Raw genomic sequence first — 10,959 nt, 5'->3', positions numbered from 1 at the left:
AAGCACCTATTTACCAATTCTTATATAAATCGGGGAAGCAAAATCAGGAAAAAATCAGGCTGCTGAAGGAAACTAAAACATTTTTTAGATCATTGGACTTAAGCTAGCCCCAGCAGTTTTCAGGTGCTGCCAGCTCAGGAACTAAGAGGAACAGCTGTGAACTAACAAGACCGAAGATCATAGACCAGCCCACCAGCTGCTGCCACATCTCTCTTCTTCAGAGGTTGCTAGTGATAATGCTAAACTGTTTAAAGCGCATTTCTGTACATATGTGTGTAAATACTACCAGATTTTGTTTGAGAAGCTTCTCATGTGTGATATGCAGGCAAACAGACTGAGACCTCTTCACTGAGACAGGAGCCTTGGAGTGACTTAATGACACCGAAACGACATTACAGAGTTCAGGTGAGTTGATGAGCTCCATACTGAGGTCTCTGAGATCTCATCTGTGCCCGTTGGGAGCAGGAACTCTTTTGTGGGATTTATGCCAGGAAAAGCTCTGTCTTACCTTGATTGTACTTTACCTCAGGCTGCATAGAACTTTCTGGCTTGTGATTACATCAATTATTAGTCAATCCCATGCTTGGAAACCAGTTAGAAATCATGCTAATATGTGACATCCCCCACACAATCTTGCTCTTAGGACTAGAGTTGTCAAAGAATGGGTTTGACTCTTCCTTTTGTTCTTGTTCTCCATGGGAGGGGACAGTTACACCATTTCTATTCTGCATACTGACAGGTACTCTCAAAGCACAGACTGAGCCTATTTTTGAGCTTTCTGAGCTGACTGCTGAGGATAAGGAAGAGTAGAATTTCAGTTTCCATTGCCTGTTAGGCAGGTAACATATCCCTGAGAAACCTGGTCTGCAAGAGGCAGTGCTAGGTTAACAGGTGGACACGATGATCTTAAAGGTCTTTTCCAACCCAAACTGTTCTATTATTTTTGTATGCGGCTGTCTGAATAACCTGAGTCTGCCAGGTACCAAATGCCTCTGGAAATTGCCCCGTTCTGTAGGAACTGAAAGACTTGGCTTTTTCCTGACTCTTTTATCGAGTCAGACCCTAGAAAACAGCAAATTTTTAGAACAAAAGCTCCTCATCTGCTGGGAGGAGAGTGAATTATACCCATGAGAAACATGAAGTAGCAAAAAGGACTCCAAATTTTTAGTAATCACTGGTTCTGTAAGTGCAAGACGCATGCTACCCTGAAGCCTGTCCCAGAGGTGAATCAATGCCACCATACCATGCACCATTTCCTTACATTGCTGTTTGTCTTCTTTCCTGTGTGAGTCACTTGGTTCAAATGCTTCTAAAATCCTGTGTAGTGTTGTCGTGACTGTTATGCAGTTGGTAGAAGCTTTATGTGTTTATTGTATTAGGTTTACATCAAATAAAATATATTTTGGATAAATAAATGACTTAAATGCCAGAATGACTAGTCTAACACGGTAAGTTTGTAGAAGGTAGTGGCATGGGAAAGGTAGGTTGAACCTTGGCTTTGGCGTGGTAGCCAGTCATTGGTTAGTTTCTAATTGGGGGAGGGAGGTGTGGGATTTGTTTGGGGTCTTTTTTGTTGTTTGTTTGTGGGTTTTGTTTGGTTTTTTTGTTTGTTTATTTGTTTTTGCACTTAATTCTCTTAGTTGTCTACCTGTGAATAATAAAGAAAGAGACGACACTGTCATTGTACACATGAACTGATGTGGTTTTACTGCATTTGGCCACACACTTAAAATAAATATGCTGGTAAAGAGCAGCCACAGGTCTTAGCTCTGCTGCCACTCTTTTCACAAAAGAACAATCTTTTTATCAACAGTTTTCCATCCTCAGCTTGGTACCATTGCAGTCCTACCTTTTGCTCTTGGTCCGAATGCAAAGATCAAAAACGCTCAGTCAATGCAAATGGTGGGTTGATACAACACACATAATGTGGTGTAGATGTGCTTCACACAACAGAGAGCAGAATTGAAGGGGAAAATGTTGCTTGGAGGCAAGACGCCTCTTCGATTATGCCAAGGAAAATCAAATACCATACCTGCTTTTGTCCTGGAGTATATCGAGGCTGATCATAACTAACATCTGTTCATGTTAAGCAAATACTTGTCATGATTTAAACTTCAGTTTGCATACAACTCTGAGTAGTGCACCTTAAAGTCATACATATTCATATAGAATGAAGAATGCATAATGTCTGCATAAAAAGGTAAGCTGTATGACTATATATGAAGACAACAACTACAATTCTCACAGCACTGTCATTGGTTAATTTTAAAATATTCAAGCATTATTTAAAAAACAGTAAGCTGAACTTAAAACTACACTATGAAAAAATTGTATAACTGAACCAATGCTGACTTGTTTTCCTCAATATTAATCAATTTTAAAGTTTCCTCCTTTTATTTTTAAATGTTTTTTGTTAATTAGTTGTTATTTTAACCTCCAGTAACATGATCAGACTTCTTCCGCCTCTGGGCAATTGAGTAATGCTCTGATCTCAGGTTCTAAGGGAAATGTCCAATTTTATTTTTTTCCACAGTTGAATAAACAGTACCATGTATACTATCTCTTGTGTTAGAATAGTGTTGTCTTCACATAAGACCCAAATAATGGTATTAGTCATTCATTTCCTTGTACACATACACCCTATTGCGTGTTGACAGGTTTATAGGGATGCAGTGGCAGCCGTGGGTGCTGGGAAGCTCCTAGACGACAGCCTTTGAATCCTTGCAGTCCTGAGCAATGGTGCCTGAGTTAGTCTGTTTATTGTCTGCTTTCTCTCCCAGATGCTTGACTTGTCTGAAAGATTAATATATTAACAAGAGTGGTGAGGTCCAGGGTTGCACATCTTTAAGACATGTTTATTAGCAGATGGCACATGAGATTCAAAGGTCACTGTGGAAGGTAACATTTTAAAGTGAAACAACAATATTTATGTTCAAATACTATGCTGATGAGATCACATGGAAAAATGTTTCTGATTAAATTAGTATATAAATAGCCATGATATATGTATTGAAAATTCCAAACACCACTTTTAGTCTTCTTTCTCTTATTCTATTACTTCCTAATTTATTTAGTAACACAAGACTACCTTCTTATACAAACAGACTAGCAGCTGGAAAAAAATCTATACTGGACAGACAATCCCACTTTCTTAAATCATTGAAAATCCAGTGTGAAAACTGGTTCTATTGTCTACTACTTAAAGTGAATATTCCATGTATGAGTTTTTTAAGACCTGAAAGAAATTTTAACTTTTAAACTCGGTGAGGTAAAATTAATCTTGCAGACATAAGGACTTCGTGGCAGACAGTTATCCTTATTTACAGGCAATATCACGTGCTACAACACATTTGACAAAATTGATGTTATGCTACTTACACAGAACCCATACAATGAAAAGAAAATCCTTTTCTTTAGAATTGCCATAGGAGGACTAACTGTCTCATAGCTCATTAGTAAACATTATCAGTAATGCTAAACCTGAAATCTTGTTTATCCTCTCAAATTGTCACAAACTCCAGAGGAAATATTTTCACACAGGTTTAAAAGGGCAACTAAGCACTTCAACATTTCTTATCTACCGCACCACACAGGCATTAAAATGCAGAGGATTTAAATGGCACTTACTTTTCATGTGCTCCGTTTTCAACCTTCATAGCCCCTTCCACTGGATCCAGTCCTTGTTCTGAAAACTGTTTCAAGGCACTTAACGCTGCCTAAACAAAAAATGAGTCGTCAAAAAAACTACTGACATAACTGTATTTACACCAAATGAAGGACATTGTAGATTTAAATAATTTCCTATATTTTGAAGCCATTTAGGCTACAGAGCTAACAGCTTCATGATAAACAACTGTGCTTGCGCATGGGTTTGAGGATGTTTTCTTCTTCTTCCCTCTGGGCATATATGAGTGACTTTCATTTGTTTTAATGCAAGATCCATCACCATCAAGAAGAACATGGTATACTTTTAGGATTCTTGCCCCTCTCTCCAGCTTCTCCATGCACTTTCCCAGAGCCCATGATTTCCGGAGCTTCTGTGGACAAATTCTTGTCTTGTAGTTGATTGCAGAAGGTGTGAGCAACAGGAAGCGGGTCAGCAGGACACTGCCAGCACCCCAAGGCAGCAGACTGATGTCTTATACATAGGTAGTGAAGTGCGCTAAACAGGGTGTGCCAATATGGGATGACTGTCAGCAACAGAAGTATGATCAATTTTCAGCTGACATTTTTCTGTGCAATAGCATTCTTTATTGACCAGCTTCTCTCATATCTTCATGAGTCCTCCTTTAGAACTCAAAATTGTTCTTCTCTCATCCTTAACTGCTTTGGTGAAATACAAATGATTTTTTGTAATTACTAATAATTTATCAAATGTTGATTATGAAACTCTTAGACACCATGCCGCTGACTTTTAAAACACATCCAGCACAATAAAACAGCTGAGGTCAGTTCTGTCTTGAAGGTGAAATTAAAGCAGGACTGAAAAACTGATTTTTGTCTTTAATCATTCCCACCTAAGATGCATTTGGAACTAATCACAGAAGGAAACAAGGTAAATTTTCACAGACACTGTCATCTAAGGTAACATCACAAACACTGGAATTGACTGCAGGCCCTACAGCACTTTTCTTTATAGTGAGGTAACAAAAGACTTTTAGAAAATTGGAAGTTGCTCTCTTCTTAATTGCTGGGACAGAAAGAATCCATGTCTCCATCTTCATTCCCCATTCCTTTTGGAGAGCATGGACTCCATCGGGAACAGGAGCTGCTATTGTAATGAAGTACTAGATATGCTTTTGTACTAATTCTTTGTCTGGATTCTCTCAACAGCTCCTTCCTTTGAAAGGTATGTTTATACAACTTAAATATTATTAGACATTGTGTATTTAGGTGAGATGAATAGCAGCACAAAAATTGCTAGGCTGCCCTGAAGTAAAAATCCCCAGATTTGTCCATAGTAATGAGTGGCTGCTAATGCTTCAGAAGGCTGTACAAGGTACTTCCAAGCATAATGCATAAAGATGGAATCTTTCTAGTCTGCAAAGTTTTATAGTTTTTGCCCAAACAAACAAATAAAAAGCTAAACATTTAACAAAGTCTCTTGGTAAATCTCAGATTATCACTGTTACTTACCCATCCACTCAACCTTTACCACGTGTTCTGGTCTGACAGCTAACCTGCCCTCTGCTTGCTGCTTCTTCTCATCCGTTGACATAATTTTCCCCTTCATCTTAAAATCTTTTTATCCTTTCTCCAATGCTATGACTAAGGGCTGAGTCTCAGGTTCACCTCAGTAATTCTCCCATTGAAGGATCTTTCAATCATCCATTGAGTTCCCCAGTGAATTTATTCTCCCTTTCCTAATTTATTCTGTTTTTCTAGACATTTTGATATATTTGTATTTTTTATAAGACAGCTCTTTCTCTACCACCTCACAGTGTCCCCTATAGTTTTAGACATGCATTCTCAACTCCTATAAGCTCTAATTGCCATCTGCCTTTCCATCCTCTATCTTGATCACTGAGCAAAACCACTGTTTGTTCAGCCAAAATAACCTCTCCCAGTGGCAACAAGGGTTTTCATCTACTCTCCTCCCAACTTCTCTGTTTCTTCCAGTAACCTGACAAATTTATTCATTTCAATTTCTCTCCTCTCCTCCTCTCTCTGGGGTCCTTTTCATCACAATGCAAGCGCTACTCATCATGTGAGGAAGGGGAGCAATTTTGGCTCCTGTGCTGCCTTGCACAGGACTGCTTCTGTATTGTACTTTAGTTGGCCATGGATTAGCAACACAATAATCTCCTATCCTCTCATGTCAATTTTTGGTGATGTATATTAGCAAAACTATAAGAATCTCCTTTCTCCTTAAGTATGGCGATTCAAAAACCATTACTAGGTAGCACTGCAAGGAGAGAAGGAAGCTGAGACATATGCTCCTCCTACAAAGTTTAATTGCTGCCTCATCTGCTTTTGAACCCATCTTGTTGACTTTTTTATATTCATTCTTAGCTTCTAGGTCTGATATGTGTATTGCAAACTTATTGTGGCAGAAGTATTGGTTCAGGTTATTTGTTTGTACAGTGGTTTGGATGAAAGGGGCCTGATCATTGTTGGTAAGAAATAGAGCCAAGAAATGTTTCATTCAAGATTAGTTCGCAGGTTAATCATACGATATGCAGAACAGTCTGATCTTGATCAGTGGTCACTGAAATCCCCAGATCATCTGAGATTAATTAGACCAACCTAAACTTCCTAATTCCTTTCTAGAATTGCTCTAAATATGAGTACATCTTTTACTTACTACTGTCTTACTCATAGAACTGGCTATTGCGAGGCATAACACAGCAATTACAGAGCAGCTTTCAGGGTTGCTCTCCAGAAAAGCTGCTTTGGAACTTTCTGGAGGAATATTAGCCACGGGAGTAATATTAATCTCAATAGAAAAAGATCATGAGGGCATCTCTCCTCTTCTAACAAGCCAGGGAAGAAGTACTACAATATAAAATAATGAACTCTTTGCCTGTAAGCATGGACCATTATGTGTGTCAAGGAAATAAATACGGAATAGTTAAAGGAAACATATAAAATTATGGTAAGATTCAAGGTGTTTTATGATAAGCATGTTGAATACAAACACAACATCCAATCCTCATGCTTGTAACCTGGTGAAGTCTCATTTCTCCATCTCAGCCTTCTTCAATCCATGCCCTTCTCAAACTGAAATGTGATATAGAAGATAGATCTCAGATCTATTGTATTTCTGAAGCCAAATATCAGAGGGGAGAAGAAGCAAGAAAGCAGTCCCGTAACTGTATTCTCCATCTTCCAACTAGATGTGTAGGGTGTTTGTCAGTGGAGCCTTACTACTTATACCCCAACTTTTGCAACAACATTTCAATTGTGGTAAAGTTTCCTTCCTTGTTAAAATGTCCATTCATGGGATGTTAACTGAAGGGCAGCAGAGGAATGGTAGAGAGAAGCCTTGCAGTGTTTTAGAAACTCCCCCTTTTCTTTCTCCCATAGCTTGCTTACATTTAGAAGCATCAGCAAAGCTGAGAGAAGCTGGTAAGTAAACAATACTTTGGACTTTAACAGATGTCCTTAATGTTTCTTTTCTCCCTGTCATGCCCCTAGACAGACATGAAGATGCTGGGTTCGGGAAGGAAGCTGACAGCTGAGATGCTGTGACCTGAATAGTCAGTAGAGTGACACAGAACCCAGGTAATCTGCAGCAAAGAAGAGTTACAAGCTGTGGCGGATGCACTAGACTCACACCCCCCCAGCCAAACCAGCAGCAGTTTGTTACAGACTCATCTGCGACACAAGCAGACACCGAGCTAATTTAATCCATGATTCAATTCTATTAGTCCCAACAGATTTACACCACTTGGCTTAAATATAACTGGTGAATGGCAGATAACTTAGTTTAAATGAAAAGGAAAGAAAAGAATGGAACATTTGACAGTGAATCTGGTGAACAATTTCCTCTTTTAAAGGCCCAACACTTCCTTCCATTGATATTTTTCTTACAAGAGAGCATCTGCACAGATACAGAGAAATTTTTCACTCCCCCAGAAGATTTTACAACTGTTTTGTGAGTGAAGCCCCATAGGTTACAGAACAGATGTCCTTACACATTTCTTGTATCACTTGTTTTCTGTGTAGCTACAACAGCGCCAAAAATACGATGCCAACAGGATGCACCGCGCTGTTAGCTGTTTGTCTTGGCTGCCATTTCCATTATTAGTATGTATGTGTATCAGGATGGGGATGGATGTTTCCAGTAATTTTTTAGCTTTCCTCAAGTCAATCGGCAATTAATAAATAGCACTGAAACTTGCAAATATTCTTCCTGTTCCTCACTCTGGGGATTAAGCATCTTATAATGACAGTCTAGTAAAATTAGATCATTCTTTTAGCAAGAACAGCAGGCAGGCACTACACTAGTTCATGTGCACTTAAGAACCACATCCTCATGATAAAATTTTCACATGTTTGTTTTAGCACAGTATGTAGTTTGTGTTTTTCCTCTTATATCTATACTGCATTTCAGACTGTTCCATAAAACCAAAAACTGTAAAAGTTTCTTGTTCTCTGTGTTCCTTCCAGCTGACTTTACCAAGGAGGTCTGAGACAATAATAATAAATGCACTGCTTGATACTGTTACTTTACTGGTGAAATGTCTCATAACATCAGTTTTCTAAGTACATAAAAAAGCATATTCAGCTTGGGCTTAATCAGTGTTTTCTTTAGACATAAAAAATATGGGCAGAAACAGTTACATTGCAAAAATAGGTTAAGTCAGAGCGCAGGGTATGTCATGAAGGACAAAATTTTACTGTCTTCGGTAGCTGGATCTTAGTTCTAGACTGAGTTTGCAGAGTCAAATGACTCATTGTGGTCACACCACCTGTAGCCACGTGCCATGTACATGAACAAGTCTCAAGCTGTGCCCGAGTTTAGGCTTGAGAAAATGCTTGCATGCCAGGTTAAAATGATAGACAGATCTAACTCTCGTCCTTGATTTCACTTGCAAGCCAGAGTTAGAAAACGGAGCTAGACAACAGCAGAGTTAATGCATGAACAAAACTTCTAGCAAGTGTATTTACAAACAATCAATTTTCATCTGTTTTCTAAGCCAAGAGAAAAAAGGCCCCTTAAAGCAGAGAGGTTCTTCCTTCCTCCCTGACAGCTGAGGCCTCAAAAGGCAATATCACCCGTGCAATAACACTGCGGCAAAGCTGTCTGTGTCAGTAATGAGATGCACTACATGACTTTTTAATATGTGGATTTAAATTTCACATTTAAAATCTGTCGAAAATACCCCAACGATATCACAGCTGCAGAGGTGAGTTTGAGGACGTCGTGTCACAAAGCTAAGCAACTATTTAGATTTGTATGTATTTAAAATTGTTGTTCTTGGTGACTGTTTTTACCTTCTCTTGTGGAAGAATTTTTTGATGAAGCTTTCACCCGGCTTTAACTTGTCCACACCTAAAATTGTGTGCATACAGAAATGCACAAAGGGAAGATATATTTGCTTATGTATACTTATGTACATACATACAAAGCAGCTAAAATTTGACTCTTTAAAATATCCATGTAATTCTCTTAGATTTACCCGTTTGGCCACATATATGTTAAACAAAAACTACGTGATGGGTATTGCAAATGAATCCCTTTTCCCCACAGCTTTTGTTGTAAATTAATTTACTTCATCACAAGCTATAACTTCTGCTAGGAGTTTTCTCCACTTTCCTCCCAATATGCTATTGTCCCCAGTTGATTAGATTTCATGTGAACCAACGTTAACATCTGTTTAGAAATTAAATTCAGAAAGGCTTTTCACACTGCACAATGTAAACATTAATTAAATGACTTTAAGCCCTTTCCTCACACAGTTTATGATATGCATGAAAAACACAGGGTTATAATCTGATTAACTCATGTAGTTTACATGGAAATAACATTTTCCTAACTGATTAATCTCTGCACAAAGGCATAGTCACCTGATAGGCACTACAATTAAGGCTACTGATTGCAGCTGTCAAGAGAAGGAGCTTGGAGGGTAGAAGGAGTCCAGCACCTTCAAACAAAGAATGATGATTCACAGATACAGCTTAGAACAAGTCTCATGTAGTAGTTAATGCTACCCCCAGGCAACTCATGCAGCCAGCATTTAAATGACACACAATCCACATACAGCCTGACCTTGCCAGCTTTCTGGGGATAATCCTAAAGTAAGGATTAACTGTTCTTGAACAATTTTTCCAATATATTAAGCAGAGCTTCTATCAACAAAAGCATAAATGTCACCTTCTTCCACCTAGCTTTATTGGACACAAGACCATGCCTTTCAATATTCTGAGTGTATGGAGTAAAAGACACTACTAAACATGGAATTTTATTTCTGTAAGTTTTCTCTTCAACAGTCTACTTAGCTAGACTGCTTGAGGTAAGAGTAGAGATGGTCAATTAGGTATGGCTTATTTTAGCATGGGAACCACCACACTAGAAAGCTGACCGCCATTCTTGGCACTGTGCAGTAATTCCAGGTGTAACTAATGTCAAAACGTTATCTCAAAGCCCAAGAAAAAGCTGCATGATCATCTGAGGTGAGACAGTTTTATTGCTTTAATGGTGATTCAAGAGTTTCTAGCCACAAAGAGAGAAAACCATGCTGAAAAACACCTAATTATAAAAACAATTAAAAGGTATGCTTTCGTATGGAAAGTATTTGATAAATAATAATGAATGTCAAACTTCACAAACTTAACACCAATTTAAGACATTAATCCAGTGTGGAGAGGCTAGTCTGACTGCCAAGTTCATACTGCGTTCTTACTGGTGGATGGGAATAAAAGAAGAAAAGATCGCAAAGAGATCTGTAATGGGACTCAGAGAATAAATGTTCTTAAATCTGTATCTTCTCAGACTCCTCCCTCTTTACATATTTGTGAGGAGCGACATTGACAGGTGTTACCGAAATGCTAACTCTTGCCTCTGTGGCAATCTACGCTGGAAACCAGTAAGTTGGCACTTCTTCATGAATGTCTTGAAAGAGCTTTCAGGTTCAATGCCAGTATCTACTGAGGCGTGTCTATGTCCTCTAACAGTAAGTGAGGTGTGAAGGTTTGGCCCCAGTATCAGTAATTAAAACAACTCCTAGTCAAGCCTCTTTTGTCAGGTAATTTCAGTACCTTTCCAGTGTATACTCTTTACTGGTTCTGGTCTACGAACTCGGAAGTTGTTTTAAAGTAAATTTATTTTTAAATTCAAAACTTCATAGTTTTTCTTCAATTATTACAATTGAAAGAACAAATACAGAAAGAATTATGCATCATCACATCTTACTTACCAACAGAAAAATATTTTAAAATTAAATTTTCAAGTGTTTACACTAAGTATATACAACAGGAATTCAACAGTCAGCAATTAGTCTTCAGATCAATCTC

At 38.3% G+C, this 10,959-nt stretch overlaps 1 protein-coding gene across 1 annotated transcript in view; it reads right to left on the bottom strand.

The window, feature by feature from the left end:
- Positions 1 to 2,699: 2,699 nt before the first annotated feature.
- STAU2 (staufen double-stranded RNA binding protein 2) overlaps positions 2,700 to 10,959 on the bottom strand; it is a gene marked incomplete at its 3' end in the record, with an annotated part of 173,483 nt that continues 165,223 nt past the window's right edge. The window contains exons 14-15 of the mRNA XM_080339785.1: positions 3,628 to 3,716; positions 2,700 to 2,793 (exon numbers count right to left, since the gene is read on the bottom strand). Of these exons, the coding sequence (XP_080195911.1) occupies positions 2,700 to 2,793; positions 3,628 to 3,716 (183 nt within the window). The remainder of the gene's footprint in view (positions 2,794 to 3,627; positions 3,717 to 10,959) is intronic.

Source organism: Nesoenas mayeri (assembly GCF_963082525.1).
Source record: "Nesoenas mayeri genome assembly, chromosome: 2".
Taxonomy (NCBI): Eukaryota; Metazoa; Chordata; class Aves; order Columbiformes; family Columbidae; genus Nesoenas; species Nesoenas mayeri.
The sequence above is the reverse complement of the archived record's forward strand: the minus strand, read 5'-3'. Positions and strand labels throughout refer to the sequence as shown.